At 43.6% G+C, this 16,517-nt stretch overlaps 1 protein-coding gene across 1 annotated transcript; it reads right to left on the reverse strand.

Annotated features, from left to right (window-relative positions):
- Positions 1 to 226: 226 nt before the first annotated feature.
- LOC107296160 (cholinesterase) lies at positions 227 to 10,328 on the reverse strand. Its single transcript, XM_015825505.1, has 4 exons — positions 10,215 to 10,328; positions 4,309 to 5,773; positions 2,905 to 3,068; positions 227 to 1,042 (listed from the first exon to the last, which is right to left on the reverse strand). Coding segments are annotated over exons 2-4 (1,620 nt in total). The 5' UTR covers positions 5,763 to 5,773; positions 10,215 to 10,328; the 3' UTR covers positions 227 to 1,040.
- Between the last annotated feature and the right edge of the window lie 6,189 nt (positions 10,329 to 16,517).

The following is a 16,517-nucleotide window of genomic DNA, read 5'->3' on the forward strand; positions in this document are numbered from 1 at the left end:
TTGATTTCTATATAGTTTTTAAAAGATTTCACAGAAAAATAATGTTACAGAGTTTCCTTTTAATTTTAGTATGCACTTTATTTAATGATAATGATTAAAAGAATCAACTGTGGAAAGAGGCTAAAAAGAAAATCTGTTCTAAGAAAGGGAAAAAAACCCAAATATGATTGAAAAAAGATTATTATTGGCGGCCTTGATGATGATGATGATGATGATGATGATGATGATGATGATGATGATGATGATGATGATGATGAAGATGGTAATGATGATATGGAAAGTATTAAGATGTAATGGAAAAAATGGGATTGCCCAGCTGACCTCTAGCAGAAGATGGGTGCAATGTCATTCATACTAGTGGCCCACAGTTTTAGAGCTATTAAGTGTCTGTATTAGATGTGAAGCTGACCCAAATGCACAATCCAGCCATACTTATAGATGTATTCACACTCTCCATACCACCTCCCATTTTTAATTGGCCTCTTTCTAAAGAGACTGTATCTATATACAGCATAGGATTTTTTCCAGGAAATTGGAACCCGGACTAACTACTAGGGTTTCCCTCCATATGAAGAAATGATATATGGGTTATTCCTTAAGATGCCCAAAGCCCAATGATTATACCTCTAAAAATCAGTTAAAGGTAGTTGCACCCATAGCTAAATATACTTAGTCTTCAAACTTGGCCCTTTTATGACTTGTGGACTTCAACTCCCAGAATTCCTCAGCCAGGAACGCTGTTTGAAGACCCCTGGTCTATTCCAATTCTATTATACCACTTAAAGGGACAGAGCAAGAAGTGGAGTTGCCATAGGCTGAGATACATATGCCACTGTTGCAAACTGGGTTCACTCAGTGATTTTTGTTGAACTAAAGCTCAGCCAATCACTCCCCATCCCCTTCATAGGATTTTAGTTCTTCTCATATAACAGCTAAATTATGCTCATATCTTGATTTAATTTGTATTCTTGGTTTCACATGCCATATTCCATATTCCTGGTTCAACTTCCCAATTCATGATCGAGGTCTTTTGGAGATTTCTCTGCCAATGGAAAAAAAAACAAGGGATAAGTATAAGAAACTAAAATAATAATAATAATAATAATAATAATAATAATAATAGTAGTAGTAGTAGTAGTAGTAGTAGTAGTAGTAGTAGTAGTAGTAGTAGTAGTAGTAGTAATGTTGGAAGGGACCTTGGAGTCATCAAGTCCAACCCCCTGCTCAGGCAGGAAACCCTACACCATTTTGGACAGATGGCTGTCCAGTCTCTTCTTAAAAACTTCCAGTGTTGGAGTATTCACCGCTTCTGGAGGCAGGTTGTTCCATTGGTTAATTGTTCTAACTGTCAGGAAGTTTCTCCTTAGTTCTAGGTTGCTTCTCTCCTTGATTAGTTTCCATCCATTGCTTCTTGTCCTGCCCTCAGGCGCTTTGGAGAATAGCTTGACTCCCTCTTCTTTGTGGCAGCCCCTGAGATATTGGAACACTGCTATCATGTCCCCCCTCGTCCTTCTCTTCATTAAACTAGACATACCCAATTCCAGCAGCCTTTCCTTATATGTTTTAGCCTCCAGCCCCCTAATCATCTTTGTTGCTCTTCTCTGTACTCTTTCTAGAGTCTCAGCATCTTTTTTACATCATGGTGACCAAAACTGGATGCAGTATTCCAACTGTGGCATTACCAAGGCATTGTAAAGTGGTATTAATACTTCACGTATTAAATACTTCACGTATTAAAAAGTCACAGGACCAAATAATACTTAATATAATAGACTAGCTTAGCTCACTGACCAAATTGTATGTTTTTTAATTGAAAAACATCCATAGAAACTTGCTAACAGGACTGGTTAATCTTTACATTATTGCCAGCTGCTCCCAGGTGCTATTTGACTCATAGCAAAAAGTATTTTCATCTCTTACATGAGATAAAAAGTAAAAAAAATATGGATAAGGTAAGTAGCCATCCATGCACCAGATTTGGTAGCAATCCATATTCATGAAGCAGGAGTAGAGAAAATAGGATAAACTGCTATTTTACTTCCTAGTAATCATTAGTCATAGCTATTCCTAGTAATCAATAATCACAGGTAGTCCTCGACTTACAATCATTCCTTTAGAGCAGAGGTGGGGAATGATGGCCCCTTTATGACTTGTGGACTTCAACTCCCAGAATTCCCTCAGAAAATCCACAAGTCATGAAGGGGCCATCGTTTCCCACCCCTACTTTAGAGACTATTCAAAGTTATAACAGCACTGAAAAAAGTGGTGTATAGCAGGTTCTCACACTTATTACCATCACAGCATCTCCACGACCCCATGATCAAAATTTGGGACTTGGTCACTGGCATGTATTTACAATAGTTGCAGCATCCAAGGTCACGCGATCACCATCTGCAATCTGCAAGGCCTCCGACAAGCAAAGTCAATGGGGGAAGCTGGATTCACTTAAAAACCACACAACTGCAGCATTTCTCTTAACAACTGTGGCAAAAAAAGGTCATAAAATCGGGCACAATTCAATTAACAACCATCTTGCTTAGCAACAGAAATTCTGGCCCAGTTGTGGTCATAAGTCGAGGGCCGCCTGTATCCTTCTACCTCATCTCTCCTTTGGGAGCTACAGTGCATCTCCCGTCATTTCATCTTCAAAACCACCATCTTGTGAAATAGGCAGAACTGAGAGTTCAGCAAGTATGTCGGACTTGAACATGGTCTTCCCCAGTCTCAAAGCGGCACTCATCCGCTACAGTGCTACACCATATTGGTTACTAGGCAGTTTCCTTCACCCATAATATACTAGCCATTTTTCCTACAGCATCCTCACAAACCAGATGCTCCTCCTCCTCCTCATTGCCATGCTGCTCTAGAGTGAGAGGATTTATTTTCCCAAAGAGCTCAACTCACATGATGGTACAGCATTTGCAGGAAGCGTAGCCAGGAAATCACAGAGTGGGACAGGTGACAGCTGTTTGAGTTGGGGTGCTGCTGTGCTGATGTGAAAGAAGTTCTGCTCTGTGGTGTCAAAGAGGGGCCATTGTACCTCATCTGCCTCTGGCCTTGTCGGAGTCCTATAAACGAAATTGAAAAATTATGGTAGGATTACAAATAATCTCTTGCTTGTTTATAAGAATTATAGGCACCGGAGTCCACTGATATAAATAACTAGATTTAAAAGTCAAGGGCCTTCCTTTCCTTCCTCCCTCCCTCCCTCCCACATACCCTCTCTCCTTCTTTTCTTTTCTTTTCTTTTCTTTTCTCTTTCTTTCCTTCCTTCCTTCCTTCCTTCCTTCCTTCCTTTCTTTCCTTCTTTCTTTCTTCTCATTGCAAGATGGTGCTCACACAGTCGGTACTTTTATTGCCAGCCATCGTCAAGTATGAGCACCATAGCTGCCTTGTTCACCATAGCCTTTACTCCCAGTTTTAGTTATCATTCCTCCAAACATTAATATAAGGCAGGGGTGTCAAACTGCCGGCTTGCGGGCTGGATGCATCATGCCGAAACCGCACCCACCCAGCTCCGGCAATGGGGGAAAAGTCACGATATGTCACAGCACGTCACGTGACGTGGCAAGTTTGACACCCCTGGTATAAGGTTTGCCCATGACAGACCATTGGGAAAGAAACATGACGATTCCCAACTGAGGTGGTCAAAAAGTACCACCTGGTGCATTGCCTGATCAAGCAGTGAGTGCTGTGTCCCATTGCTGGAGTCCCGTGTTCTTCTGGCTGGTTACTGCTGATTTCAGAACCACAGGAATAAGTGGCTGCCATTTCAACTTTTCACAATACAATTGTCAATACTTATGGGAAATATAATAGTTGCAAGACTCAGCTGCTAAGGGCTGCCTGGAACGCTACAGTAGGAAAAATATTAATGGCACTCCATGGAAAATATCAGCAACAGACAACTGTTGAGAAAACATTTCCCTAACCCAGGGGTAGGCAACCTTGACTCTTTTATGACTCGTAGACTTCAACTCCCAGAATTCCTGAGCTGGCATGGCTCAACTTGGAAACTCTCCCTTTCCCCTCAGCATGGCTGGCTCAAGAATTCTGGGAGTTGAAGTCCACGAGTCATAAAAGAGCCAAGGTTGCCTACCCCTGCCCTAACCTTATGTTACTGAATGGGGCCCCAAAACCTGAATTACTCTCTGCAATTGCATGGAAAATGGGAAATTGGTAAGAGATGAACTCCCCCACCCCCCCATACCATTCATGTTAATCAGCTCCTCTGCCCAAAAGCAAGAATCTCATTCATGAATGGACAGGCAAGGACTGTTTTATAGGCTGGAGGGCTCAATTCCTTACCCGCCTCTGGCAAACTGTGCCCAGTATCTCATCGTCTGACGGCTCAATGCTTCCTCGGCCTCTGTGATGGATCGGTTTGTTGCTGACGCCATGGTTCCAAAGACATACGGTATCTCTGCTCCGTGGGGCGTCCCTACCCACTCAGGCCATCCAGAGCCAGAAGGGTGGTGACTGAAGGAGTAAACATACACGGGCTTCCTAGCTTTTCTGATCTTCTCAGCAAGTTCGACCAAGGGACACACCATGAAATAATCTCGCATATACTGAGAAAATGCCAAACGGTATTGACCATGGTTAGCTTCACTGAATTTCTGGGCAACAGTGTGCGCAACCTCTTTGTTAGTCCCTCTTCGCATAGTTATTGTCACACCTTGGAGAAGCTGCTCCCATGTTAATGTTCCTCCGTTTGTTTTTGTGCTTGAATACATAAGCAATACAAAAGCAGACCCTTCATCATCAGTGACACCAGTAAGAACTGGTTTTCCCTGAAGAATTGCACTGTCCAGCAGATCTGGGACTTCACCTGGGAGGAAATCACCATCGGTGGTCAATGAGTTGATCAGGGTCAGAGAAGTGAAGTTCTTCTGTTCAATGCCTATCTCCTGTAGGCAGCTCACCACAGCGCTGTCATTATCTCTGGCGCACCCCACTTCTTTGCTGAGCATTATTGCATCTGTGTGGGCCTCTTGGGGGGTCTTCCAGGGCCAAATGGCATTGGGAACGCCACTCTGGAGTACTGCACGAGCGAAAAGGGGCTGGCTCAGAGGGGAAAGGAGATGGCAACCCACCAAAACTGCTCCTGCACTTTGCCCGACTAGAGTCAACTGAGCTGGATCACCCCCGAAGACTGCTATGTTCTCCTTCAGCCACTTCAGGGCCAAATGTTGGTCCCACAAGCCCACATTTCCTGGAGCGTAGGGTGGCAAGGACAAAAAGCCTAGCGCCCCCAAGCGGTAATTCATGGAAGCCACTATGACCTTCTCTGTAGCAGACAAGGTTGCTCCATTATATATATCTAGTGAGGTTGTGCCAGTGATAAAGCCCATGCCTTGGAACCAGACAAGGACAGGCACTGGTGTTGACGGTCGAGGGTGGGGTGCCCAGATGTTAAGAAAGAGACAGTCCTCTGAAAGAGGTGTGTTGGCAATCCATATGTCTTTATCAGGAAGGCCAGGAACATAGGTCTGGGGACAAGAGTTGCCAAAACTGGTGGCCTCCAATACTTCACTCCATGGCTGATGTGGGACGGGCTTTTGGAAACGGAGTTTCTTCACTGGAGGTTCCGCGTAGGGGATTCCCAGATAGGCAGTCACGGAACCAGCTCTGGTCGAGACGGTTTTGCCTTTAATGGGGCCACTGCTGGTAGTGACCGGAGTGTCATTATTGGAATGACATTTGCAAACCAATGAGAAGAAGAAGAAAAAGCCCAGATGTGACCAGAAGAAACGAAGCATTGTAGCTATATCTGAAAGAGAAACACAAAACAGTTGACTGGATATAACTCCTCCTGTATAATACAACTAAGTTTGAATATATGAATACATAAATTCATTTTAATATATATTTTGGAAAGCTTAATTTGGTTTTGATTCAATTCAGCTCAACCCAAACCAGACTGAGGTGCTCTGCAGTTTTTGAGTTTCTTAGTTCCAGAGACCTTCTATCTTTGTTTCTGGATGGGGTGGCTTTGACCCAGTGCACAATCTGGAGGTCACCCTGGACAGAGAAGAGCAGATGGTAGTCATTGCTAGTAGGACCTTTGCGTAACTTGGGGCTGTGTGTCAAGTGTACTCATTCCTGGACCTGCTCACAGTCACTCATGCTCTTTGGATTTCCAGATCGGACCACTGCAATATGCTTTAACATGGGACTGTTCTGGAAAAAGTATTTTGAAGCTTCAACTGGTGCATGCAATTACTGGTGCCAGTTACCCAAAACATGTGATGCCACTGGTTTGCAAGCTGCATTGGCTTCTTGTGTGCTTCTGGGGGCAATTCAGAGCACTGGTTGTGAGGAGATTACTTAAGACTGAGTTACTTATGAGACCATCTCTCCCAAATGGTTTCTCTGGCCTATCTGATCTAGCAGGAAAGGCCTGATCTGGTTACTGTTAACTAGGGAGAGTCAGCTGGCAGAGATAGAAAAAGAGCCTTTTCTGCATTGGTGCTAAAGGTAAATTAAGAACAATTCACAACCATAGATGTATATTATATTAATCAAGAAGCTTTGCTGAATACATGCTAAAGGAACAGAGTTGTATCTGTAAAATAGTCTGGCAAAGCAGAATATTGAGCTCAAAAGCTTAAACAAGATCAGAGTCTGGCTTGCCTGGTGTATTTTAGGACAAGACATGCAGGAGGAAGTAAACCCACAGGCTTGCAAATATTGCTAAAGTATTACTAAAGTAGACCATAAGAACTTCCAGAATGACAGTTATATTATGAAAATTTGTGGCTAACCTATGTACACCTGCAGCTATATATATGTGTGACACAGAGACATGGGCAGCAAACATATTTAATAAATAAATAAGTCCAATAGGAGTCTTAGCCATAAAAGGGAAAGAGGGACAACACACGAGACGGTGACATCTGGGCTTATGGGTTTTGTGATTTAGGGGTATAAAAGGTTTGGCTGTAAACAAGGATGTTACATGGGTTTTTAAAGATATCTCCCCATGGTGATGCAGTGGTTAGAACGCAGTATTGTGGGCTGAATGCCCACCTGCCAGGAGTTCGATCCTGACTGGCTCAAGGTTAACTCAGCCTTCCATCCTTCCGAGGTTCATAAAATGAGGACCCAGATTGTTGGGGGTGATAAGCTGACTCTGTAAACATGAGGTGGTTAATAAGTCTAAGTGCTATTGCCAGTGCTTTTTTTCTTTAAAAAAAAAAAAAAAAAAAGGTGCCGGAACTCACACACATCATACAACCCGCCTTACCTACCCTGCAAGGTTCCATCCCAAAAAGGTGCCGGAACTCCGTTCTGGGCATTCTATGAGAAAAAAAAGCCCTGGCTATTGCTATTACTATGTCTTCCTTCTGAGCAGAATAAAGTTGTGTTGTGAGATGCTTGGTGCTCTCTGAGCTTGGTGGTTTTCTTTTAGACATTTCATGACCAAAGTTGTGTTGTTTCAGTCTCCACCTTGGTGTGTTCAATTGGGCTTCAACTGCCTGGTCAAGGGACCACAATGGTATCCACCCTATTGAATACCTTCCCCCAGAGATTAGATGGATCCCATCCCTGTTGGCCTTTTGTGATACCTTAAAAACATTATGCTCAAGCCTGGAGTCCTGGGCATTTTCTGGTTGTATGAATGGGAGATTAGATGATGCCCAGGTGCAATGTGTTTTTATTTTGGGTTTCCATGATGTATTTTGTCTTTTTATTTATATGATTGTAAGACGCCTAGAGTCACATAAAGTGAAATGAAGGGCTATATAAATCAAGCAAATCAATCAATAATAAAATTCTGAGATATTGTGAACTTGCAACCAGAGTGAGAGAATGGGGGGGGGGGAGAGGTTCATGGCTCAAGTTCAAAAAAACTCAAATATCAGGAAGACTTGGGGAATGAAGAAAACAAAAGGTTCTTTGACGATGGCAGTGTAAAGATTAGCTTATTGAGGACACAAGAAGGCCAATTTTCCACTTGACATTTTCAACCTGCCAACATTCAATCAAGTCAATTAGTCTTGATGGCAAATATAAACTCTGACAAATAAAGTGATGACGATGATGTTATCCATTCTATTGTGTCCAACTCTTGGCAAATAAAGTATGACTGATTGCTTAATGATCTAGGTTCTTCCTCTTATTAATTCCTGGTTCTGCCTTTTCTCAATCTGGTAGCATTTCAAAACCCATACCTTGCTTCTGTCAAGGGTAAATGTCTGTCCCAATAAAATTACGCTGCCCATGGTCACTTTGTAAGGGAGATGGGTGGCATAAAAATTTAATAAATAACATAAATAAAAGGAGATTCCTGCTGTGATTATAGATCCCTGGATCATTTCTTCATCCCTTGTTATCATTTACCTCTATACAAGTCTTTCCCATCTTGTATCTGATCATGGGCAAGTTCAAGGCCTGTTGGGATTTTTATGGGTCAGGCTTCTATAGTAAGACTAGGCCAGTGGCCAGCTTGCGTACTAGAGGCCTAGGACAATAGTAGGGCAACCACATTGTTAGGAATGATTATTGCAATGGTCAGGTAATTTTGCTTTGCATTAGCTAAGAAACCTGCAGATGTAGATTCTTGTCAGAATCTGACCATGTACAAAAAACTAGCAAGTAAGAAAATGTAGCTGCATTGCATATGTAATTTTGTATATCCTGTTCCAAACCACATAATGTTTCCCTGCCTTGCTGTATCTGAACATCATGTAACAGGAAAAGCTCTATAGAAATGTATTCACACCTGCTGTTGCTAACTGCTCAGAAAAGCTAACCACAGAGCCTGTCCGGATAAATCCGGACATGATAGAAAAAACTGCTTTGCACACATAGACTTAGCTATGCTTGTAAACATACTTGCCATATATGCATATCCGACCCAATGTGTCAAATTATGAGTGGTTAAATCAGGATCATATGCTTGCCTTCTGATACCTTGAAACCCACCCCTAAAAAACCTCAATAAAAGGTTTGTCTCAAGCTAGCTCGGGGCTCACTCACCCCGAGGAGAATTTGACTCTGTGTCTTTGTTCTCACTCCGTCCGGCGCGGGGATGCCCGGACCCTCTCGTGGTGAGCCCGTTGGCCACGAGAAAAGCCACAAAGGCCAGATGAAAATTTCTTTCACAGAACTTGCTAGAGGTTTCTTTTCTCTCCTCCTATTCCAGGGGTAGGCAACCTTGGCTCTTTTATGACTGGTGGACTTCAACTCCCAGAATTCCTGAGCTAGCCATGCTGAGGGGAAAGGGAGAGGTTTCCAAGCTGAGCCATGCTGGCTCAGGAATTCTGGGAGTTGAAGTCCACGAGTCATAAAAGAGCCAAGGTCGCCTACCCCTGTCCTATTCCATCCTGCTGTGTAAACATAATGCAAGCTTTCTGGAAGATCCAGATATTTCAGTGATGCCAGGGGAAATCAATATAAAGGGGATACAGGTAGTCCTTGACTTTCAACCATTCATTTAGTGATCGTTTGCACTTACAACAGCACTGAAAAGTGACTTATGACCATTTTTCACACTTACAACCGTTGCAGCATCTCCATGGTCACGTGATCAGAATTCGGCCACTTGGCCACTGGCATGTATTTATGACGGCTGCAGTGTCCCAGGGTCACGGGATCACCTTGTGTGACCTTCTGACAAACCAAGTCAATGGGGAAGCCGGATTCACTTAACAACCGTGTTCCTAAGTGAACAACTGTAATGCTTCACTGAACAGCTGTGGCAGAAAGGTCATAAAATGGAGCAGAACTCAGTAAGCAACCGTCTGCTTAAGCCATGGAAATTGTGGCCGTAAGCTGAGGACTACCTGTATTCTGCTGGCTCTTCGTGCACTAATATTGCCCATTAATTTGCACCCATAAGCTCAAAGAGATTATGTGTCTTTCTGTTCTTCGCTATCCAAACAAAGAAATGTTCCAGGTAAGTGATCTTCTTACCAGGTGTTCTTTTTTGCTACATGTAGCAAGATTCATTTGACAGCATAACCACTTAGAGATCACGTGGTTCACCCGAAGCAATTAGCCAGATGGTGGCCCTTGCTGCCTCACACCTGGCCAAATCCTTGCTGTCTGAGGAGATAACCTACCTGCCTAATGAAAAGGTGAGCCAAACACAAATATAAAAAAATAATACCACCTTTCTTTCTCTGCCTTCATTTCCCAAACTGCTTTCCTAACTTCAATCCCAACCTGTGAGTAATTAGAACATGCTCATTTTTGTCGTATCCTACCTGCTTTCTCATCGGCACTAGCTGGGACTGGATATTAGCTGATGATGGTCTGTCCGTCCAGGAAACTAAGACTGCCAGAGTGTGTGTCAGGGAAAAAACCTGTTGCCTCCTCTTCTCCCCCTTCTTTCTCTTTTGCTTGCTCTCCTCCCCTTCAAGCTGCATGGTTGTGGGTGTGCGTGAGAGCAAGCCGCTCCCCTAACAAGCCAGGCTGCTGATTCCCAAAGTTAGTAAATCACCAAGACCAGATGTCAGCCCAGTACAAAGAAATCAGGGCACCCAATCCCCACAAAAATAGAAGTGGATGTTTTCTGCATCACCTTCGAAAGACAGTCCAAGTAGGAGGTCCTAGGTAGGGCTCGATTTATGACCACAGTGGAACCCAAAGTTTCTGTCACTAAATGAGAAAGTTGTTAAGTGAGATGTCATGGTTCCGACAGATGAAAGTCTTCAAAGAACTTTGAGGCATTGTTTACCTTAAAGAATCTAATACCAAGTGATATTAATACCACTTTACAATGCCTTGGTAAGGCCACACTTGGAATACTGCATCCAGTTTTGGTCACCACGATGTAGAAAAGATGTTGAGACTCCAGAAAGAGTACAGAGAAGAGCAACAAAGATGATTAGGGGACTGGAGGCTAAAACATACAAGGAACGGTTACTGGAATTGGGTATGTATAGTCTAATGAAGAGAAGGACGAGGGGGGACATGATAGCAGTGTTCCAGTATCTCAGGGACTGCCACAAAGAAGAGGGAGTCAAGCTATTCTCCAAAGCACCTGAAGGCAGGACAAGAAGCAACAGATGGAAACTAATCAAGGAGAGAAGCAACCTAGAACTAAGGAGAAACTTCCTGACAGTTAGAACAATTAACCAGTGGAACAGCCTGCCTCCAGAAGAGGTGAATGCTCCAACACTGGAAGTTTTTAAGAAGAGACTGGACAGCCATTTGTCCGAAATGGTGTAGGGTTTCCTGCCTGAGCAGGGGGTTGGACTCAATGACCTCCAAGGTCCCTTCCAACTTTTATTATTATTATTATTATTATTATTATTATTATTATTATTATTATTATTATTATTATTATTATTATTATTATTATTATTATTATTATTTTAAGTAGCATAGCATCGGCACTGGGATAATCGAAGCCCAAAACTAAATTCCCCTCCTCTGAGCACATAGTATCAAAGCACAATTCCCTCCTCCAATTAACCGTCATAAATCACATTCCCCAATTAGCTTGAAGCCCGGGCTCGCTCTCCTGTTCTCCAGGCCGCCAATTTTCTTATCAGCTCTGGTTACAAAAACCTTGTTTCTCACGCTGGGTCCAGTGTTGTTATGTCTAGCTGGACATGCCCCCTTCTACAACCTTTCTTGTCACAGTTGTTAAGTGAATCACTGCAGTTATTAAGTTAGCAATACGGTTGTTAGGTGAACACGGCTCCCCTATTGCCTTTGCTTGTCAGAAGGTCATCAAAGGTGATCCCATGATCCCTGGACACAGCAGCCATCATGAATATGAACCAGTTGCCAAGCGTCTGAATTTTGATCACATGACCATGGGGATGCTTCGAAAATGGTCATAACTCACTTTTTCCAGTGCTGTTGTAACTGTTGGGGTTCCAACTAATGGACCCAAACAAATCAGATTCTGAGGCTTGAAGTTTCCTCAAAGAACATGTTTATTGGATACATAATATCGGCATGGTGAAAAGTGAAACCAACTCTAAAATTCCTCTTAGGGGACTCAATGTAATTAAATGTAACACTTCCCTCCCCCTACTATGCTATTGATCACGCTACCCAATGAGGGCAATTGACGGGCTCCATAACACTTCTTCTCTCCACCTTCCAGCTCCTGTGAGAATGACCTTGGTTCCCCCGGGATCACTCCATGTTTAGTCTAACAATACTTTTGGTTTCTTCCCCCTCTCCTCCCAACCTGTGTGACAACTGAGAATGACAAAGATGGCTTCAGCCACGTTCATTTCAGAAATTGACAGTAACTCTGAGTGGTCACTAAACAAATGGTTGTAAGTCAAGGGTTACCTGTACATCTTAATCACCCTAAAGGTGATGGTGTCTATGAGAGTTTTAGACACCAGCAAATTCAAAGATCTGACTCTGATTTTCTTAGAACCTACAGTAGTTGTAATTCTGCATTTTTTTCTATAAAGAATGGAATCTTGTCCTACTTTCACAATCAACCTGCCCTAATCAAATTCTGCTCTGTCCAAAAGTTCAAGTCTATTTACTAACCTTCAATTCCTTCTGTAAACATTCTCTGATCATTCACCAATGTGGATTTTGGATTCTATGGAATTCTAAGCTGTGTTTAATTACGTTAAAAAAACACCCCTTTATGTTACATTAAAAAAAATTAGAAATGTAATTGATGCAACGGGGTTTATTCTTGCACCGCTTAGCAAAGTTTTAACACTTGAAACGTGTCATGCCGTGGTCACATGAATGAGGATCAAATTGCAAAGCAAATATATAAAAGAGCAGAGAATGCTTTGAGAGGAAGACCAAGGAAGTCTTGGTTGAACAAAACTGGCAGGATTCTGGAAAAGATAGAGTTTAAAGAGCAAAAAGCAGTGGTTGAAGAAGTGGATCCACAGGATGGAAGCAAGAATGGTTTGGAAGGATGCAAGGAAATGAAGAGGCATTGGGCAGATGTGCACTTTCTGACTCACCAGTATAAAAGGAAGAGCAGAAAGTGCTTCCTGAAGGTAGAGACAGATGATATCATCCTCCGCCTATGCCCAGCCTACTGCAAATATACCCCATGTCCATATCTTCTAGCTAAAACGTAAAAGTGTTGTTTTCAAACCAGAACTACCTTCACAATATAGGTAGTCCTCAACTTACGACCACAACTGGGATCAAAATTTCCATTGCTGAGCAATTGTTAAGTGAGTCACGTCCAATTTTATGACCTTTTTTGTCATGATTGTTAAGCTAATCGCTGCATTTGTTAAATGAATCATAGGATTGTTAAATGAATTCAGCCTTTCCCATTAACTGCTTGTCAGAAGTGTCAGGCCCCGTGAAACATTCCTTGGATGCAGTGGTGGGATTCAGCCGGTTCGCACCGGTTCAGGAGAACCAGTAGCTAAATTTACCTGAATTTGGAGAACCGGCTGGCTTCTGGAAGTCCAGTCGAGGCCTCGGTGGCCTCCCAGGCCTAGAATGGCCCACCAGAGGTGCATGGATACCACTTCTGGAGGTCCGTTCTAGGCCTAGGAGGCCTGGAGGAGGCCTCCCAGGCCTAGAACGGCCCACCAGAAGTACATGGATACCACTTCCAGAGGTCCGTTCTAGTCCTCGGAGGCCTCCTCCAGGCCTCCTAGGCCTAGAACGGCCCACCAGAAGTGCGTGATGCCCAGGCCTGCATCGCATAATAGAACTGGTTGTTCAGGTAATTGAATCCCACCACTGCTGGGATGCTGCCATTCAGTTGGGAAGGGGTAAGTTGTGGGCTCTGGTTGTGTTTCCTCTGCTTTGTTCTTTCAACCTTTGATGTATCTCTTTGGATGTGAAAGGAGGGAGAAATGTGCCTGGGGCCATCTGCCTTATCTCTACTTCGCTGGGAAGAAGATGCAAAGCCTGGGAACAGCGCTTTATCGCTCTTTCACCCTCCAATTCCCATAACAACTTCACATCTGAGGATTGGCTGGAAATGGACTGGGCAGATGGGCACTTGGCAGCGGTTTGAAGACTGGTGTTTTAATGTAATGGTTTGCTCAGGAAATATTCAGATCTTGCCTTGCTTTTCTGCTTTCACTACCTCTCAATAAAAGTTCCTTTTGAAATGATGCCAGTTTCANTTGTTCTCACTCCGTCCGGCGCGGGGATGCCCGGACCCTCTCGTGGTGAGCCCGTTGGCCACGAGAAAAGCCACAAAGGCCAGATGAAAATTTCTTTCACAGAACTTGCTAGAGGTTTCTTTTCTCTCCTCCTATTCCAGGGGTAGGCAACCTTGGCTCTTTTATGACTGGTGGACTTCAACTCCCAGAATTCCTGAGCCAGCCATGCTGAGGGGAAAGGGAGAGGTTTCCAAGCTGAGCCATGCTGGCTCAGGAATTCTGGGAGTTGAAGTCCACGAGTCATAAAAGAGCCAAGGTCGCCTACCCCTGTCCTATTCCATCCTGCTGTGTAAACATAATGCAAGCTTTCTGGAAGATCCAGATATTTCAGTGATGCCAGGGGAAATCAATATAAAGGGGATACAGGTAGTCCTTGACTTTCAACCATTCATTTAGTGATTGTTTGCACTTACAACAGCACTGAAAAGTGACTTATGACCATTTTTCACACTTACAACCATTGCAGCATCTCCATGGTCACGTGATCAGAATTCAGCCACTTGGCCACTGGCATGTATTTATGACAGCTGCAGTGTCCCAGGGTCACGGAATCACCTTGTGTGACCTTCTGACAAACCAAGTCAATGGGGAAGCCGGATTCACTTAACAACCGTGTTCCTAAAGTTAACAACTGTAGTGCTTCACCGAACAGCTGTGGCAGAAAGGTCATAAAATGGAGCAGAACTCAGTAAGCAACTGTCTGCTTAAGCCATGGAAATTGTGGCCGTAAGCTGAGGACTACCTGTATTCGGCTGGCTCTTCATGCACTAATATTGCCCATTAATTTGCACCCATAAGCTCAAAGAGATTATGTGTCTTTCTGTTCTTCACTATCCAAACAAAGAAATGTTCCAGGTAAGTGATCTTCTTACCAGGTGTTCTTTTTTGCTACATGTAGCAAGATTCATTTGACAGCATAACCACTTAGAGATCACGTGGTTCACCCGAAGCAATTAGCCAGATGGTGGCCCTTGCTGCCTCACACCTGGCCAAATCCTTTTGCTGTCTGAGGAGATAACCTACCTGCCTAATGAAAAGGTGAGCCAAACACAAATATAGAAGAATAATACCACCTTTCTTTCTCTGCCTTCATTTCCCAAACTGCTTTCCTAACTTCAATCCCAACCTGTGAGTAATTAGAACATGCTCATTTTTGTCGTATCCTACCTGCTTTCTCATCGGCACTAGCTGGGACTGGATATTAGCTGATGATGGTCTGTCCGTCCAGGAAACTAAGACTGCCAGAGTGTGTGTCAGGGAAAAAACCTGTTGCCTCCTCTTCTCCCCCTTCTTTCTCTTTTGCTTGCTCTCCTCCCCTTCAAGCTGCATGGGTGTGGGTGTGCGTGAGAGCAAGCCGCTCCCCTAACAAAGCCAGGCTGCTGATTCCCAAAGTTAGTAAATCACCAAGACCAGATGTCAGCCAAGTACAAAGAAATCAGGGCACCCAATCCCCACAAAAATAGAAGTGGATGTTTTCTGCATCACCTTCGAAAGACAGTCCAAGTAGGAGGTCCAAGGTAGGGCTCGATTTATGACCACAGTGGAACCCAAAGTTTCTGTCACTAAATGAGAAAGTTGTTAAGTGAGATGTCATGGTTCCGACAGATGAAAGTCTTCAAAGAACTTTGAGGCATTGTTTACCTTAAAGAATCTAATACCAAGTGGTATTAATACCACTTTACAATGCCTTGGTAAGGCCACACTTGGAATACTGCATCCAGTTTTGGTCACCACGATGTAGAAAAGATGTTGAGACTCCAGAAAGAGTGCAGAGAAGAGCAACAAAGATGATTAGGCGACTGGAGGCTAAAACATATAAGGAACGATTGCTGGAATTGGGTATGTCTAGTTCAAGGAAGAGAAGGACGAGGGGGGACATGATAGCAGTGTTCCAGTATCTCAGGGGCTGCCACAAAGAAGAGGGAGTCAGGCTATTCTCCAAAGCACCTGGAGGCAGGACAAGAAGCAACTGGTGGAAACTAATCAAGGAGAGAAGCAACCTAGAACTAAGGAGAAACTTCCTGACAGTTAGAACAATTAACCGGTGGAACAACCTGCCTCCAGAAGCGGTGAATGCTCCAACACTGGAAGTTTTTAAAAAGAGACTGGACAGCCATTTGTCTGAAATGGTGTAAGATTTCCTGCCTGAGCAGGGGGTTGGACTCAATGACCTCCAAGGTCCCTTCCAACTTTTTATTATTATTATGGATCATCGCACAGTCAGCCAGATGTTTAGACTGGATTTGGCATTTTGTCTACCTATCGAGTCCTTACCCAGGACCTGGGATAGGCAGATGTGGATGTTTGATGGTATTACAGATATCGTCGCAGGATGGAAGCAGTTCCTAGTAAGGCCGCCTTTTGCAATTGACTAATGGCGAATTTGTCAATGCCAATGGTGTTCAAGTGGTGCTCCAGTTGTTTTGGGATTGC

The sequence above is a fragment of the Protobothrops mucrosquamatus genome, unplaced genomic scaffold (genome assembly GCF_001527695.2).
Source record: "Protobothrops mucrosquamatus isolate PMUCROS unplaced genomic scaffold, P.Mucros_1.0 scaffold2668, whole genome shotgun sequence".
NCBI lineage: Eukaryota > Metazoa > Chordata > Lepidosauria > Squamata > Viperidae > Protobothrops > Protobothrops mucrosquamatus.